This window comes from Eublepharis macularius, chromosome 8 (assembly GCF_028583425.1).
Source record: "Eublepharis macularius isolate TG4126 chromosome 8, MPM_Emac_v1.0, whole genome shotgun sequence".
NCBI classification, from domain to species: Eukaryota; Metazoa; Chordata; class Lepidosauria; order Squamata; family Eublepharidae; genus Eublepharis; species Eublepharis macularius.
In genome coordinates this window covers 112,743,946-112,763,276 of record NC_072797.1, presented here as the reverse complement: position 1 = coordinate 112,763,276, position 19,331 = coordinate 112,743,946, and the positions used below count along the sequence as shown (strand labels likewise).

Here is a 19,331-nt window from a genome sequence, read left to right as displayed (position 1 = left end):
AATGGGGGATAGGGCTTTCTGCTGACCTGGAAGTGACCTTCTGCTGACCTGGAAGTGGTGGTTTGCTGGCCCAGAAGTGATGTTTTCATGAACCAAAATGAACTGGTTCGTGAACTGGGGCAGGTTTGTGAAAGTTCATGGTTCATAGTTCGTGAAACGTGAAACGTGAACCACGAATTGCATGGTTTGGGTTTTTTTCTGGTTCGTGCCCATCTCTAATTGTGAGTAGGACTCTGCTCTCAGGATATTGGTTAGTGAACCACTATTGATAGCTTTGGGAATGTTTTTCACAGTTGTGTTGTTATATTTCAATAAACTGGATTTACATTTTGAATTTGTTAACATTACTTTAGAAGTTGAACCTGGCCCTCGGGACTCAGGGGGTTACACCTAGCTAACAAAATGTCCTTGCAGCTCCTCCTAAAAAACTTCTACAGACAGCACTCCTTCACCTCCTCAGGTACCCCATTCCATAGGGCAGGTGCTACAGCAGAAAGGGCATAAGCTTTGGTCAGTGCCAGGTGGGCCATTGACCATTCCCTGGTAAGAAAAAGGGAGGTGGGACTACATGGAATCAGCAGGGAAAAACTGCCTTCAAAAAGAGTTGGGCTCACAGATCAAGTTTATCATTCCTGTTAAAAACAGAAGAAGCCGAGGAGTCCCAATCATTACACTGATGATTCCAATGGTGCTATGTCACTGTGGTAGCTCTATCTGTTAGAAATAACAATGTCTGGTGTACTGCAGCAGCAAGAAGTAAGAAGAGCCTACCATGCAGGGGGCAGCAAGGATCACTTAGTTAGGACAGTGAGAGTAGCACCTCTCTTGTTTCCTGGGGGTCATTTCCTTGTCTTGTCTCCTATTGGGCTAAACAGGGCAATATCCTGCTTCTTCTCTCTCCTGCCACACTTCTTCTCTGTCTCTGCAAGATGTAGTCAGATAGCTAGGATCTATCTCTCCCTTTCCCTCAAGTATGTAACTTCCTCAAATAAAGCTTTTGCCTCTCTGACCAGCTCGGCGTTTAATTCCGCAGCGTAGTTTAACACTCGCTCTAACAGGGTAATGGGCCACAGAGGCAATTAACGCAAGCTGAAGTTAAGAGAGAGCAATAAAAGTTCTGCCATAGTCGCAGGCTAAAGCACAGAGGGCAGACAATAGAGGAAAGATGGCGGACTCCTGGGGAGCACAGCAGGGGTTCCAAATCGACCGACTAGGCGACGGGAGGAACTACGATCTTTGGGCAGAAAGAATAAAAGCCCATCTTATTCAACTGGACGTCTGGTCTGCAATAACAGATGAAAAACCGACTGGAGATCCTCAGAAGGAAGTCAAATGGGTCAAGCACGACAATAAGGCAAGATCTATTATCATTAATGCTTTAAGTGATAAACAATTGATAAGAGTAATTCATGAGCCCACTTCTAGACAAATGTGGACATCTCTTCTAGAAATAAACCGTCAAGAATCAATTAAAACTAAAATTTTGCTAATGAGGCAATTGTATCGGATTGAGATGAAGCCTCAGGAACAATTGAAAGATCATATTGCAAATTTCATGGAATTAACACAGAAATTAAGATCCCTTGGAAAGGAGATCCAGGATGAGGATCTAGCTATAGTTTTGCTGTCTAGTCTTCCTCAATCTTATACAAACATAGTACATGTTTTGGAAATGAGAGAAAATTTAAGCTTAAACTATGTACTTGCAAGACTGCAAGAGGAAAGTTTTAGCAAACTGGATCATATAAGTGAGCCAAGAGAGCTAGCTTTAAGAGTCAGTTCAAGAAGGGATTTCTCCTGCAGCGTCTGCAGAAAGAAAGGACATTTAAAGGAAGACTGTTGGTTTCATGATTCACAGAGAGTTAGCAAGCAACCGCCACGATGGATGGGAACAAAGGGCTTTAGGAATGCTAATGCAGCCATTAAGTCACCTAATGCCGATGGTCAAAGGAAAAGCAGATCTGATAAGAATTGTTTAAATGTTGGTAAAAGTGATCAAAGCATATGCAAATGGGCAATTGACAGTGCGTGTACTAACCATCTATGCAATCAAGAGAAGTTTTTTAATGAGATGAAAGAAAGCCACGACAAATTGTATACGGCAAATGGAGAGGCTTTAACGGCTCAGGGACAAGGGACCGTATCTGCATGTTGTGCACTACCCAGTGGCCAAACTAGAGAAGTGCAGATCACTGATTGTCTATACGTACCTGAACTTAAATCTAATTTAATATCGGTTTCTGCTATGGCCAAAAGAGGAATTGAGACTGTATTCAAAGGAGAGAAATGTTTTATTAGCAATGAAGGTGAATTAATTGCACAAGGCACATTAGAGGATGGCCTGTATATGCTGGATTGCTCTGAAGGCGCAGTGAATTTAATTGAAAAGTGCACTCACAAGAATTGTACTAGTCTTATCCATAGAAGGCTTGGACATGCTAATATGGATTATATATATCAGCTTGAAAGGCAGAATCTGACTAATGATTTGCAAATGAGAAAATGTCCTGATGCAGAGAAATGTGTTTGCTGTATTCAAGCCAAAGGCACAAGACCTTCTTTCACCAAACAGAGTGAGAAGCAGACGACAAGACCACTGGAGCTGATTCACAGTGATGTCTGTGGACCCATGGGAACAGAAACACCCAGTGGAAGTAAGTACTTTCTGACTTTTACTGATGATTTTTCAAGATTTACTGTGATTTACCTGCTCAAGGAAAAGAGCCAAGTACTGGAAAAATTCAAGATGTACCTAGCAATGGTGCAGAACAGATTCCAGAGAAAACCAATAGCTATCCGCACAGACAATGGAGGCGAGTACGTGGGGAAGGAGATGACAAGCTTCCTAGCAGCTGAAGGAATAGAGCATCACCTGACCGTGCCATACACCCCCGAACTCAACGGGATAGTGGAGAGGAAAAATCGTTCTCTCACAGAAATGTGCAGGAGCATGCTGCAAGAAGCACAGCTACCTCAAAAATATTGGGGGGAAGCTATCAACACTGCTGCCTATCTGCAGAACATGCTACCTACAAAGGGTGCAAGCAGCACACCATTTGAACTGTGGTACAACCGCAAGCCCAATGTAAGGCATCTGAGAGTGTTTGGATCAAAAGCCTACACTTATGTTCCGAAGGAAAAGAGGTCTAAGATGGATCCCAGAACAGAAGCAGGCATATTTGTTGGATATGCACTGGGATGCAAGGGATATCGAATCCTCAACCCAGAGACAGACACGGTGAAGATCCGCCATGTGGTGTACATTGATGAAGAAGAGAAGGCAAGCAAGCCTGACACCAGAGAGTCTACACCAAAGGAAGCTGATGCAGCACAGCAGCCAGAAATTGTGCAACTCTGGGACCTGACTGAGACGCAAGAGACACCTGCAGAGCCCACAGAAAGAGAAGGGGAAGCAGAGCCAAGTGTCAGACGCTCAGACAGAACAAACAAAGGAGTTCCACCACTGAAATTCTCTTACCTGGCAAAAACAGAAGCTGTACCAGAACCTTCTAGCTGGGAAGACATAGAAGGAATGCCAGCAAGAGAAGCAGAGAAATGGAGAAAAGCTGCAAAAGAAGAAATTGACTCTCTGATCCAGAACAAGACATGGATTCTCACAGAACTACCACCTGGAAAAAGGACAGTAGGATGCAAATGGATTTTCAAAACCAAACTTGATGCAGATGGAGAAGTACAAAAGTACAAAGCAAGACTAGTTGCAAAGGGATATTCCCAGAAGTATGGAGAAGACTATGCTGAAACCTTTGCGCCAGTAGTGAAACACACTTCAGTAAGAACACTACTGAGCATAGCAGCCGCAAGGAAGATGCATGTGGAGCATCTGGATGTGAAAACTGCTTTTCTTCATGGAGAGCTGGAAGAAGATGTGTATATGACACAGCCTCCTGGATTTGAACAGTCCAAAGACAGAGGACTTGTATGCAAACTACAGAAGAGCATTTATGGACTAAAACAGGCTGCAAGAGCCTGGAATCAGAAACTGAACCAAATGCTCATCAAAGAAGGATTCAAGCAAGGCGGGGCAGAACGCTGCCTGTACTCAAGAAAGAAAGACAACAAATGGACTTTTATCCTGATTTATGTAGATGATATTCTTCTTTGTTATGAGGATCAACAAGATTGTGATGAAATAATTCAGCACCTGAACCAAGAGGTTGAAGTAAAGCGTCTTGGAAATGTCAGCTTTTACCTTGGAGTTCAAATAGAGCGAGAGGAAGATGGAAGCTATCTTCTCAATCAAAAACAAAAGATCATGGATTTCCTAGACTACATGAACATGAAAGATGGAAAACCAACATGTACTCCAATGGAAACAGATTTCCTGAAACAAAATGGAAACAATGAACCTCTGAGAAACATCAAAGTGTACAGAGAAGCAATTGGAAAACTGCTCTACATAAGTACAGTGACCAGACCTGACATAGCAGCAGCAGTTGGAATACTGTGCAGGAAAAGTGCATCACCAAGTGTGAATGACTGGCAAGCAGTCAAAAGACTGGCAAGATACCTGAGAGGTACTGCACAACTGAAGCTCAAGCTACCAGCAAGCGACAATCCCAGACTAGTGGGATTCATGGATGCTGACTGGGCAGAAGACATCACAGACAGAAAGTCTACCAGTGGACGAGTATTCTTTTATGGTGGAGGAGCAATCAGTTGGACAAGCAGAAAGCAAGACCTAGTAGCGGCATCAACTACAGAAGCTGAATACATATCAGCAGCAGAAGCATGCCAAGAACTCAAGTGGATTCTACAACTATTAGAAGACTTTGGGATAAATGAACCCAAACCTATACAACTCTTTGAAGATAATCAATCTTGCATAAAGCTTGCAAATACAGAAAGAATTGGATCAAGAACCAAGCACATTGACATAAAGAATCACATTGTGAGAAATATGCAAGAAGATGGACTTGTTGAGCTACAGTACTGCCCTACAGAAGAAATGACAGCAGACATCCTCACCAAGCCACTTGCCAAAGAGAAATTTCAAAGTCTACGAGAAAGACTGAACTTTGTGGACTTTGTACACTAGACATTGAGAAGGGGTGTTAGAAATAACAATGTCTGGTGTACTGCAGCAGCAAGAAGTAAGAAGAGCCTACCATGCAGGGGGCAGCAAGGATCACTTAGTTAGGACAGTGAGAGTAGCACCTCTCTTGTTTCCTGGGGGTCATTTCCTTGTCTTGTCTCCTATTGGGCTAAACAGGGCAATATCCTGCTTCTTCTCTCTCCTGCCACACTTCTTCTCTGTCTCTGCAAGATGTAGTCAGATAGCTAGGATCTATCTCTCCCTTTCCCTCAAGTATGTAACTTCCTCAAATAAAGCTTTTGCCTCTCTGACCAGCTCGGCGTTTAATTCCGCAGCGTAGTTTAACACTTGCTCTAACACTATCAACCCTCCAGAGGCTGGCCTGCAGGCAAAGCCTTTAGAAAAAAGCCTCTCACCCTCAGATTCGAGGGTTCTGTCAAGCCACGCCTCCTGGTTTCTGCCTGGTGCAAAGCCACAGGCTTTGAGAAACAGCCATTCTGAGGAGGCTCTGTCAGATCATGCCTTCAGGGTATACTGGTGGCAGAAAGAACAGGGAGTCTATCTCGTGATGCCCAGGCAGAACAGAATTGATGTTCAGCATCATTATAAAGGCACAGCTGGCACGAACTCAAAGAGGCCCCTCTTGAGCTATAATGACAAACGGAAAAACAGAAACTTCTTTAAATGTTTTATTCTTTACTGGAACGATTATTGAAAGTAAAAAACTTTTAAGAGAAATATTTCTCCTCAGCTTCAAGGATGAGGTGAGGAAAAAGAACGGCAATGGAGATCCTCTCTCCACAGCAGGAAAAAGAGAACAGAGGGAATAGTGCCTCTCCTCCTGGTCATGTGATGGTTTGGGCCAGGAAAGTGCCAAGGGGAGAAGGGGAGCTTCTAGTCTTCTAGAAAGCTCTGGAAATATTTTCTGTGACTGGCCCACATGTATGCAGTCCCAATGTGGGACTGCACAGAAGCCGCAAAGTTGAACTATATTCATAGAACTAATTAACATAATCATGAAATATATGGCTAGGTTTTATTTTTCTTTGCACATATTGCACAATGCAGAGAGGTTGTCTGAATAAGCCATTTAACTCATATTTTTTAACATTTGCACTGGTGTACTTTCTTTACATGGTGTACAATATAGACAGTCAATTCAGGACTACATAGAATCATAGAATCAGAGGGTTGGAAGGGACCTCTAGGGTCATCTAATCCAACCCCCTGCACAATGCAGGAAATTCACAAATACCTCCCCCTGCACACACACACACCCAGTGACCCTTACTCCATGCCCAGAAGATGGCAAAACACCATCAGGATTCCTAGCCAAACTGGCATGGGGGAAATTGCTACCTGACCCCAATGTGGCAATCGGCCTTACCCTGGGCATGTAAGAAGGGGCTACGAGAACTAAGCACTAATGTAGCTCTTTCCTACATAATGCCTTTAATGGTAATATTATGAAATATTATCAAAACTATATTATATTATAATTAATATTATACAAATATTATATAAATATTATAAAATATAACCAGATCAGCCTAAGACAGTGGGTTTATTTGCAACAACACAAACTGTATCCTGCCGTTAAGAGTAAATACTGGGAATGTTTAGTCCCAATATAATCTACGTATTTCAATACATCACTGAGCAATAGGGTTGCCAGGTCCCTAGGAGGGCCAAGCTGGGGATGGGGGAGGGGTGGCACGGGGGGGGGGTACTTACCTCATGTGCGTGTAAAGTGCACACACTCTAGAACATCCCACGCTGCAGCAGGAATGACATCATTCCTGGCACTTTGGCCCCAGCACAGCGTTCTCACGCTTTTCTTCCCCCTGCCGGCCAGGTACAAGGCTATGGGGGGAAGAGGATTGGGAAGGGGATCCCCCACACCCACTGAGGGAATAGCAAGTCTATTAAGGAATATGTCATCATTAAAAAATATCAATGAGAGAAAAGAACTGGACCTGGGCCTTCAGCTAGATGCCCTGAAAGCTTCATTTGTACTATTACACCCTACCTGCGTCCAGTCTGAGAGAAGCCACTCGGGGGCACAATTCTCATTCTTGCAGGTTTCTTCAGAAGCTGGCTTCAAAGTGGAACAGAATGTTTCGGGAAGTTCCAAGAAACTTCCATCGGCCATTCGCTGCTTGCAGAGCACTTCCCGCTTCTTGGTGCCACCCCCACATGTCTTTGAACACTGGAGCAAACAACAGAAAGAGCAGAGACTCAAGAGGATGAAGTTTGTTTTGCTGATTTCAGATGCAATTTTTCATACAGTTAGGCTGTTTAAAGGCCTACGGAAGTAATCAGGAGTTTAGCAATCTTCGTGGGCAGGGCTGCAGCCATGACACAAGGTTATTTTTGCTAACAGCAGAAGTGAGACAAATGGCACATCCAAAGCAATCCTTTTGCTTTCTTTTTCTACTAATGGGTGACTCACACATCACAAAACTCTCATGGCTACCAGAAGGACTTTTGATTGCATGTATGCTTGGTGTTCAATGCTTTCAAGACCTGCAGGAGCCCAATTTGGATTGGGAGCACAGCACACCTGGAGTATGGATTTAAGTCTCCCCCCCCCCATTTTCCTGACCTGAAATGGTAGCTGCTACTTGTCCCAATGAGGAAACTTATTTGTAGTCATCATAACAGGTAAGTTTCTGAGCAGGGCCACAGCAGCTCCCTGGAGCCTGGAGCCGTTTAAATTTGGGGAAACTGGTGGCAAGGTGGAGATCCAAATCAGATCCACATACAACTTGGAAGCATGGAAGTTAGGAAGCTTAAAGAGGTTCAAGGTGAATTCTATGGTACAAACCTCCATTCTAAAATATCTGAATACTACATTATGAGCTTTCTTGACTCTGATTTTTAATTCGTGGGAAAGCTGATCCCTGAGACACTAGCCTGCAGCTGAGCTAACTAATCTGTTACATTAATATAAAAAACAAACACACCATGCTTTATATTTATTACTCCTAGTGACAGCTGCATGCCCTGCTTCCAAAAATAAAAACCAACTTCTTTTTTTTGAGTCAGTGTAAATATGGGAGATTAATTTCCAAACAATCATGCCCTGCTCTTTCCTTAATATAAATCTCCTCCCACATATACATTTCTGCTCAGCAGTCCAGGAAGTATATTATAGGCTTGTGAAGAAATGACATTTGAATCAGACTAGCTACTCAGTCCTTCTAATGTTACATTTTACAGGCAAATGTCTTAAGATCTATTCAAAAGTAATTTGAGATTGGATTTATAATCGCTTCTATGTGTTGTTTAATTCATATTTGGCCATCAGCTGATGACTGCAGCACCAAGAGATGACTTGCATTTGATGAATGAACCAGCAGCACAGAACAAAGAGACAGAATTTTCATGCCACCTTAAACATGGCACTTTTCAATGTTTCAGCCACAAGGCACCATAAGGGGGGTGGGTGGGAATAAAAAGATGGGCTACATCACTTGTAAAACGTATAGTTGGAAAAAAATACTTAGGTCACTAGTTAAAAAACAAGAATTCTAAACAGCAAAGTTGTTATAAGGGGAAGGAAGATAAAGCAGATTTTTAGAAGCCTGATACAGTTTATAGGGATTAGCTGAGAGAGTCACCACATGGAGTAATATGGGTCTGCATTGGAACCTTGTGGGATTTATCACATTATTACTGGCTGTCCTTTTTTGCTGTAAAATGGTATTGTCTGATTGCCCTTTACTGGAAGCCATCTTATAAGTATTTATACTGAGACACAAAAATATAAATATGTTAAATAAATAAATAAGCTTGAATGAATGAATTTATTTATTTCGGCTCATGACCAGCTTTAAACTAGTAAAATAAATAAGCTTAGTAATAATATATAGTAGAGATGGGAACAAACTGGAAAAAAACCAAACCATGTGGTTTGTGGTTCGTCAAATTTCACAAACCACGAACTTTCCCGAACCTGCCCCTGGTTTGCGAACCGGTTCGTTTTTGGTTTGTGAAAACGGCACATCCAGGTCAGAAAATCATCACTTCTGGGCCAGCAGAAGTTCACTTCCGGGTCAGCAGAAGGTCTGCAGGAAGTTCATCCCCTGTTGCCTAGGAAACTGATTGATTGGCACCAGGCTGTCTGCAGTGACGAACCAAAAAACAAACCAAATGAACCAGCCTGAAATTCATGGCGGTTCGTCAGAAATGGGATCTGATGAACCGCTGGTTTGTGAACCATAAACCGGCCTGGTTCGTGCTTAATTTTGGTTCATATTTCGGTTCGTGCCCATCTCTAATATATAGGCCTGCATAGGCTTGTAACATAAAATATGGGTTCCTTAGTAAGCAAGTGTCTTCTTAATTACAGCTCTATATCCATCCATGATATAGGAATGTCATCTGCTACAGTATGCACATCATCAAGTACTTAGGTGGTCATTTGCATCAGCTTGAGGAGGAGAATTTCTTCATAATTTCTACCTGAGCAAACACACAGGGAAGAAAGGGAATGGTACAAGTCTCCCTTCCACTTTGCAGAACAGTAGCAGCAACTGGCTTATCATGAGGTTACAGCCACTCCTAGAGTAAGATACTTTTCAGCTCAATCCTGCCCAATTCTTCTTACTATCGCCACAAGTACCACAGGGCTTTGGCCACTGCAGATCCCTTGTTTGCCAGCATAGCTTTTTTGGTGGTCAAAGTAAACTCTTCCTCATTTTTTCATCAGCTGAAAAAGATGGTTGGATCCAACCCACTGTTGGGAACCAGTTGGGTACATTAGCTCTTTGAACAGCTCACTTTTACTGTTGGGTGGCAAGTCTGAGCAGATTCAAAGGCAGAAAGCAGCAAACACCACTTATGCTGACACTGTTGGCGCCTATTTCAGTAATTTATTTTAGAAAAATGCTGGAAGAAACACCACAGGAAAAAAAATATTAAGAAGGACCTGGGGAAAACATGTTGGGCTATACCACTTTGAAACGTGTTATGAAAGGGAGGAGGGTTATCAATCATGCTACCAAAAAAAAAAGCCTCTTCTCTTAGCGATAAAACAAAGATAGACAAAGATTTATTAATGCAACTGTTCTTAGTCACTCTGAGCAAAAAGAAATATTTGCTGGGGCTTGTGAATTGGATTTGGATACACATTTATTTGTGAGTGGGAGGCAAAGGAAAGAGTGGAAGAGAACTACTGAAAACAAGGTAAACATAATAGCTTTATCCCAAAGATGGAGCATTTCAAAAATAAACGAAGACTTGAATTTATAAGGGTGTATTTTTAATCATTCAAAATGTTAAACATGGTGATAGTTATCAGAGATTCCTCTGCCAAGAAACATTAAAGCTTGAGAACAAGTCTAATTCAGACCATCTTTCTTTAACAGAATTTAAAAGCCTCAGAAATAAATACTGCTGTTCTTGGTTAAAATATTGTGCTTATTTGTGTAAAAAATATCATGATAAACTCCCTGGGTGAAGTTCAGCTCCTGTCTGTAGGACAGTCAAGAAGGGAGAATACGTGGGGCAGGGGTGCAGCTCAAAATTAGTGCTGTAATTGTGAGAAGAATTCTGCTTGCCTGGAATGGAGTTTAGCATTTATATAGCCTCTCCGTTGTGCTTCCTAGGTTTATTTTTCCTCTTGGAATTAAAATATTTATTACCTGTTGCCATTCTGAAGGATACCAAGATGGGGGGCAGTCAAAACGATTACAGGCTTGCACTAAGGTGGGTTTAGGCTTGTGACACAGCTCATCTTCTAAAATCACCGTCTCATTGGTCTCTCTTGAGAGGAGGTGAGAACAAAAGACATCACGGGTCTGCAGTCCTACGCCACAGGTAAGACTGCAAGCGCTCCACTTCCCCATCTCCCACCTGAGGAAAAGTCAAGAAAAGGAAAAGTCTGAATGAAAATCATATTGTCTCTTGTCAATCAACATTCCTGTTCGTTCCTGTTTTAATTGGTCTGTGTGGAAAGAAAATGTATTCAAAATCTTAAAGCAATATTGTTGCCATTTTTCCCGCCACTGCTCCTGTGGCTGGCAGGAGAAAAATGGTGTTGAAAAAAGCCATTAGTGAAAGTATAATGTCACATCTAGGAAAAATCTGGAAGTCCCTTCTCTAGAAATTGCTGGAAACTCGTTGGCTACAGGCTTTTATCACTGGGGGAGGGGAACTCCAGTGGTTTCAGATTTTTCTGCAAACCTGGGGCATTCTTCAGGTTTGTAGAAAAATCTGTCTTGTCTGATAACTCCATTCTGGATTTAAGTGTCCATAGATCGGGCCATGTTGAGAATTAGATATACTGGCAAGCAGGAGACCTGCAAGAACTTGTGGGTGGCATCTCATTTTCCTCTCCCTCAAAGCCTCCATAGCCTCTCCTCCTTTTCTACTTCATTCTCTCCTTCCCACCTACCAGCTAACCTACCTTTTATCTGTATGCCAACTTCAGCTATATTTATTATTTATTTCATTTATACTCCGCCTTTCTCTAAAACAAGGCCCAAAGCAGCTTATATTATTCTCCACTTCTCCATTTTATCCTCACAATTCCGTGAGCAAAGTTAGGCTGAAAATGTGTAACTGACCCAAGGTCCCCCAGTGTGCTTCCGTGGCAAAGTGGTGATACAAACACAGGTGTCTCAGATCTTAGTTTGAAACTCTAACCATTACCCAACACTGGCTTTCATGAGATGGCTGCTGTAGAACAGTAGCAAGCAGCTGGACCTGGGTGAATCATACAAGTGGGCTGGTATCAAGTTGTCTGGTAGTTGCTGGTGAGCTTAGTGCCAATGTTCCCTCCCTCAAACTGCCAAAATAGCCCTAGAAAGGGCCTTGTCTCCTCCTCCTCCTGCTGCTTTTTACTGATAGAAACCAAGGTTTGCAGGCTAGCAGTACTGTGTGGTTGCCTAGGAACAGCCATTGAAGGCATTCATTTCTTAAAGCTATATATATATATATATATATAAAATTATATTTTAATTTCAGATTTTTCTATAAATGTGGGCATTTTTCAAGCTTGTAGAAAGATAACATTGTGGACCTACCTGTAACTGTTGTTCATCTAGGTCTTCGTGCAGGCACACACTGGGGACTGCGCAGGCGCAGGCCAGCCATGGAGATAGATTTTCAAGCTCTCAAAAGAAGGTGGGGACACTCCACCCCACAACATGCATGAGCACGGACTTTCCCGCCAAAATGCGGTGTTGCTAGGCAGAGCACCCCTTATTCCCTCAATTCTCCTAAGCTGTTGGAGGTAAAAGGTAATCATGGTACTCTCACAGTGGGGTTGGAGGGAGGGAATGTGTGCCTATATGAAGACCTAGATGAACAACAGTTACAGGTAGGTGCAACACTGTTTTCATTGTCGGTCTTCAGTGCAGTCCCACACTGGGAGTATAGCAAGCTACTCACCAATGGAGGACGTTGTGAGAAGTTAGTTGAAGAGGGAGTGAAGCAGTGCTGTCTCTACTGATGTGTCCTTTTTGCATGTGTGTCATGTTTGATGAAGGTAGATGTCGTTGAGTGGAGTTCCCCTCAGGAAGGCGGCAGTTGATGACTGTGCCCTGGTCAAATGAGCCTTGATCATCACCGGACACGGAACCTTGGTGTGCTTGTACGCTGTCCTGATTGCTACCACAATTCATCTAGATAAAGACTGGTTTGCCACTGGTAGCCCCTTACGTGGCTACGTAGTAACAAATAAAGAGGGCCTTAGACTATCTGAGGTTCTGTGTAAATAATAAAGCAATGTACTTTTGACATCCAATTTGTGGAGTAATTTCTCAGGTTCTGAGGATGGATGATGGAAGAATATTGGTAGGGTTACCTTTTGCTGGAGGTGGAATCTCAAAACTACGTTGGGGAGGAATTCAAGATTTGGGTGTAGGACAACCTTTTCCTCAAAGAATTGTAGGGGGGGGTGGGTCTGATCAGAGTGATGCCAGTTCACCTACTCTCTGGAGGGACGTAATCGCTACTAAAAATGCTACTTTCCAAGAGAGTAGGGAAATGTCACAGTGGGCCAGTGGTTTGAATGGGGGCATCATCAGTTGTCCCAGTACTAGAGAGAGGCTCCACTGAGGTACAGGATGTGCCCTAGGCGGAAACATATTGTTGGTTCCCTTGAGGAACTGTTTGGAAGCCTGGTGGGAAAAAACTGTTCTGTCATCTATTGGTTCATGGAATGCAGAGATGGCTGTTAAGTGGACCTTGACAGAAGACGCAGCAAGGCCCCTTTTCAATAGTGCTAGTAGGTATTCAAAGATGAGATTCAAGGGACAGGTAAATGGGGAATGCTGAGTCTCAGCCATCCATGACACAAAATGGTTCCACTTATGACTGTAGTTTGAATGAGTGGAAGCTTTACAGGCATTAAGTAGAACCTGGGCTACCTCCTCAGAAAAGGAGAAGGAAGTTATGGAGTCAGGAGTCATGCTGTGAGCCTGAGGGTGGACACATTGTGGTGCTGGACCTGATCTCTGTGTAGGAGGTCTTGGGCCTGTGAGAGATGTCCTTGGCCATGGTCAACCAATCCCTGCGGAGCCAAAAAGGTGTGATGAGGATGCAGTGGGAGTTGTACTGTTGGATCCTGCTTAGTACCCTTGGTATTAGGGGGAGTGGAGGAAATGAATAGTACAGGCCATAATCCCATCTGATTTGAAATGTGTCCCCCAGAAAGTTTGGGTCTGACCCTGCTAGGGAACAGAAAGACGTGGCCTTGGAATTGGACATTGTGGCAAAAAGGTCAGTATCCGGGAAGCTCCATTCTCAAAAGTTGGGGTACAGGTAAGTACTGGTGACTGACCATTCATGTTGTGGTGTGAAGACTCTGCTGAGAGAGTCTGCCCTGACATTTGTGGTCCCGGCTATAAGGATGGCCAGGGGTGTGACATTGTTTCAGATCTCCCAGTGCCATAGAACTGTTGATTCTGTGCAAAGTGTGAGTGATGCCATCCTCCCTTGCTTGTTGAGATAGAAGAGTGCAGTTATGTTGTCCGTATGAACTTGCACTATCTTCTCTCGCAGTAGATCTGCAAAGGAAACAAGGGAGTAGCAAATTGCTCTTAGTTCTAGAACATTGGTTTGCATCTTAGATTCTGAGAGGGACCATTTCCCTTGTACTGAGAATTCCCCACAGTGTGTGCCCCAACCCAAGAGGGATGTGTCTGTGGTAAGAGAAATGTCGGGCAATTCAATTCCACAGGGTACACCCTTAAGGAGATTCATAACAGAGGTCTACCAATGTAGAGATCTGAGAATAGATGTAGGAATGGAGAACTTGGTTAGTTGTAAAGTTGTGAGTCAAAACATCTAACAAACCAGTTCTGTAAAAGTCTCATGAAGAGAAGGGCATAGGGGACCACACTTGTGGTGGAAGCCAAGAGCCCTAAGAGTCTCTGATGGCCAGGGCCTGTTGAAAGAGTAGGGCTTGAAAATGTCTAACTAATGTTTGGATGATCTTGGCCCTGTCAACTGGTAGGGAGGCTCTCCCTGATACTGCATCTAATTTTGCCCCAATAAATTGGATAGATTGTGATGAGGAGAGAGAGGATTTCTTCCATTTTACAACTAGGCCTATAGATATCATGGTCTGGGTTGTTAATTGAATGAGCTTAAAGAGGAGGGTTCTAGTTCGGGCCACTATGAGCTAATCATCTAAATATGGTTATCGAACACCTTTTGGCTCTGAGAAAAGCTACCACCACAGTCATGCATTTGGTGAACACTCGTGGTGCAGAGGACAATCCAAATGGTAGTGCAGTTTATTGAAAAACTTCCCTTGATATAGGAAATGGAGATACTTTCTGTGATCAGGGTGAATGTGGAAATATGCATCTTTAAGATCTATAACAGCGAACCAATCAGCAGGTTACAAGTATTGTATAACACCAGAGAGTGTAAGCATACGGAACTTTTCAACTTTAACAAATGTATTTAACTTACGAAGGTCCAGAATGGAGCAATTTCCGCCATCTTTTTTGTTAACTAGAAAGTAACGTGAGTAAAAACCCAACAGGCTCGTGTTGAGGCACTTCTTGGATTGCCCCTTTAGACAACAGCTCCACAATTGTGGGGTACAAGGCTTGTGCCAAACAGATGGATTCATTGCCTTGAGGCGTCAATGGAGGAAGTTCCATGAGGTTTAAACAGTACCCCTGGCTTATCACCTGAAGGACCCAAGAGTCTGTGGTGATTTCTCTTGAGTAATTTAGGAAGGGTTCTAGTCTGTCCAGAAAGGACAAAGGAGCTGTTGCCTGTGGGGCAGTCAGTCAGATTAAAGGCTTCTGAGATTGAGAGGCCTTAGGTGACTGAGGTTGTGATTGCTTTGATCTTTGCTCATTGGGACATTTTCCTCTTGACCTCTGGTATGGTGCATAGGGTCGATATTGTGGGCAATTAGACTTGCTTGATCTCTGTTGGTAGTTAGATCTACTTTGGTACTGTTACCTGGATTGCTGATCCTGTTGCTGACGCTGAGGGGATGCAATAACACCTAAGGATTGAGCGATTTGATGGTTCTTCTTCATTTGTTGAAGAGCCTCATAAGTTTTCTCAGAGAAGAGAGATTTTCCTTCAAATGGGAAATCTTCTATTTTGGCCCTCTTGTCATTTGGGAGGACAGTAGACTGTAGCCAAGAATGGTGGCAGAGGATTATGGCAGATGCCATTGATCTGGCCAAACAATCAGCTGCATGTTTGCCTCCTGCCATCTGTTGTTTAGCCAGGCGTATTGACTTTCCCTGTAGGACCTTGAGGAGGGATTTCTTGTCATCTGGTAGTTTTTGTATATAATGGGATAGGTGGTCCCAAAAGGAATATGTTATATGATCCCATAATTGCCTGATAGTTGGCAATATGAAAGTTGAGGGATGCTGAGGAGTAGCTTTTCCTACCCACGGTGTCAAGCTCTTCTCCTGATGAGTTTGTCTGGTGATGGTTCAGATGCAAGGTCTGAAGCCCTGTTGGACTGGGATCCTTGGTCTTCAATTTCCTCTGATCCAGAAAGTGATGGAGATTGGTTCCTATGTCTGCATTCCAATTCAGTCGGACCCAAATAGACTGACGGTGGAGGGTTCTGCACTGTAAACAAGGAGGCGTTTTGCAGCCAAGAGAAAAATTCTTGCCAGTTTGGCATCTGAGAGGGGCCTGGGGATGGGTGTCAAGAAGCAGGAGATGGAGGAGGCAGAACTGGAGGAGCCATAGGCTGGTTCCACACCGTTGGTCTCTATTGCAAGTTTTGAGAAGACGTAGGAATCGAGATCGGAGCTGAAGGTGTTGGTTCTTGGTTTGTCGTTTCCAGGATGAAGGAAGGTTGAAATTCTTCCGTCGCACTAAGGCCCTCATCTTCTACCTCGTGAATGGTTGGCGTCGGGGGTGGTGACAGAGTTGTTGGCATTGGTAGTAATGCTTCTTCTGTGACCAAGGAGGGAGTGGAAAAAGTAGAATGGTGTTGGGGTTGAGAAGGCATCATTGCCGGTCTCCTCGGGTGCTTGGATTTGGACTTGCATTTCTTTGCCACTGGTTTGCAGGCGGTGTGGTCATCTCTGTGCAGTGATCTGCGCTTGCTCGATGTTTTGCGCTTAGGTTGTGAAACGGCTGCAGACGTCATCCCATCGGAAGTCTTTGGATCCAATGGTCGGCTAGTAGCCGGATCTGAGCCCTGCGCTTTTGTAGCCGATCACATGGAACGGTGGTCAGGAACCATCTTGGCAGATGATTTTGCTTCCTGCTTGTTGGAACCTGACAAGACCATCTCCCAAAGAGCTGCCTTGAGGCACAAAGTGCAATTGCTGTGGGCTTTGGGGGTGAGTCGCTGGTGATGTCTTGCACTTTTTGAACAGTGCTCTCTGAGACATTCTGACTCACTTTCCATCGGACAATCGGGTAGTCAGTAGCCAGTCAGAGGTCAGAACAGGTGCCAAATTTTTGAGACAAGAGAATGGTCGATAGCCGATCCAAGTCGTGTAAGGGTTAAGGAAGCAGAGAATTGTCGGTAATGGTCCTAGGTCACTAACAAGTAGGCAAATAATAGCTGAAGAGCAAGTGAGAGCAATGAGAAGAACTTTCTCTGTCGGCGGTGAAAAAGGAACTGAGGGCATAAGGGGTGCTCAGCCTAGTAACGCCGCATTTCAGTGAGAAAGTCCATGCGCATGCATGTTGTGAGCTGGAGCGCCCCCACCTTCTTTGAGAGCTTGAAAATCTATTTCCGCGGCTGGCCTGCACCTACACAGTCCCCCAAGTCAATGGGACCACAATGGTAGTAGACTTTAATAAATTATGAACTGAAGAATATGCTATTGCAGACTGTTCAGGCATTGCTAGAAATCAGTTTATAAAAACTGAATGATTAAACATGGCTAAACAAATAAAAGAGAAATCCTGTGGCCTGGGAAATATATTATTCACGGGACTCCTTTTTTTCCACGCAATGAGCACCCATTCTTCCCTTCAATTGTCCTCTTCTTGCCTGTACATACTTTTTTCCTCCCCTTCTTTGCAATCTGGCTCCTTTTTGTGCTTTCAGAAACAGTGAGTGTGAGAACAGCTCAGTTTTAAGCACAGAGACAAGAAACGTCTAAGAACATCCCTGAGAGCCAGGCATGTGAACATGCCTCAGCTTTCTCACAGAATGGCTGCTGTTCTAAGGCCAGAAGACTCTATAAGTTTTGCCTATTCCAATGAATGAGCTTGTCGTTGCATTTCTATGGGATAGCAGTGGCATCTGGCAGCTGTTTAAGCCAATTCAGAGCAAGTCCCCTTAATGAATAAGTCTTGCAGCAACTTTCCAGTGAAGTTGTCAGTCAGAATCAATACTGACACATCAACAACCCTCTGTGTTTGGCACACCTTAGCAGAGGTATTTGGAGTGCTTGGTGGCAAAAAAGAAGGCCTTTGTCTCTTCTCCGGAGACTGAGTTTCCTACTGAGTTGATGCTGAGTTCCCTACATCACTTGCCAACGTTTCCCAGAATGGGAGGTTTTCCAGTTGCCTCCAGCAGCTCACTGTTTGTCCTCTGCATTTTTCTGGCATTGCACAAATGTTGCAGGAACCACATGAAGGTACTGTAGATGTCTTTATTCAGCGTCCTCTTTTCAAAAAAGATGGCAATTATATATATTTTTCCTAACTTGATTGGGGAGAATTTGCATTTTAAAAAATGAGATATTTTTGATTTGTCAACTGAAGCTAGAGAGAAATGCAAGCATGCAAAAGGAACTTTCTACACATTAAGCAGCTGATCAATTAATCGGACGAGACAAGGCACTGCTTAGTAGTTTGATATCAGTTTTTGCCTAATTCCAAGATTCAATAAGGGTGCAAATACTTTATAGTAGGATGTGTTAATCAGTCCTATCTCACATGTATTATTGAACGGAAACGTGAGTGTTAAGTGTGCAATCTCCTAACGTGCATTGTTTGATTACATAAGATGACTGGACATGTTGGAAAACGAAATGTAAACAACTATGACTCTCAATAACATGAGCAGACATTCCTGTGTTTGTCACTGCCTTCACCTCCGTGGATTCTTCATATATTTGATAATTACAACCTAGTATAGATGGAAAAAATGATACGGAGGAAAGAATCTGCCTCCATCCCATTTAAAGCTTTATATGCATCATGGCATTTCAAACTATGGACATAACAATGGGTGTCTAAATGGTCACAGAAAATCAACACCCATTACAATATACAATACAGATTAACACATAGGACACTTATATACACGAGTAAGGATCTTCAGTATTAGGCTCTAAGGAACAGAAAGATTATGTTCAATTGAAAATGGAAACTAAGGAAAGATTTGAACAATTACTTTGTGTGGTATGCTCCAATTGTTTGGGTGGTTCAAGAGTCTGGGTTGTCCCCACAAACACTGCATGTTTTGGAACCATTCCCAAGACTAGCGTGCAAAAGGATATCTGAAGGCACTTCTCAGATGGAAAAACAATTGGATCTGGTGAGATGATGACTCCACCCTTAGCAAGCTTGTGGCAGTTAAGAAATGTTAGTCCTTTTCTGGTTGAAAGACAAGCTTAAAATTTTTGGCTCTGTCCTTCCTTTAATACTGTTGACTGAAAACCACATTGAACAATGGCTGGATTTTGGTCTGAAGTGGTCTCTGTTACTCAGAAAAGTAGGAGTAGCATGAGAATCACAGTTTTTTGCCATTGTTTCCTATAAAACTTTGGCATGTGTGTAAATCCTGCAGGAGCCACTGACTTTTTTCTCACTCATTTGCCCCCAAAGTTAACTGTTGAAAACAGTAAACAAACACATCCCCAGA

General features: G+C 43.2%; 1 protein-coding gene across 1 annotated transcript in view; it reads right to left on the bottom strand.

Moving 5' to 3' along the window:
- ADAMTSL1 (ADAMTS like 1) overlaps nucleotides 1–19,331 on the bottom strand; it is a 361,881-nt gene that overhangs the window by 74,816 nt on the left and 267,734 nt on the right. Inside the window, exons 16-17 of the mRNA XM_054986918.1 lie at nucleotides 10,702–10,912; nucleotides 7,083–7,262 (exon numbers count right to left, since the gene is read on the bottom strand). Coding sequence (XP_054842893.1) covers nucleotides 7,083–7,262; nucleotides 10,702–10,912 — 391 coding nt within the window. The remainder of the gene's footprint in view (nucleotides 1–7,082; nucleotides 7,263–10,701; nucleotides 10,913–19,331) is intronic.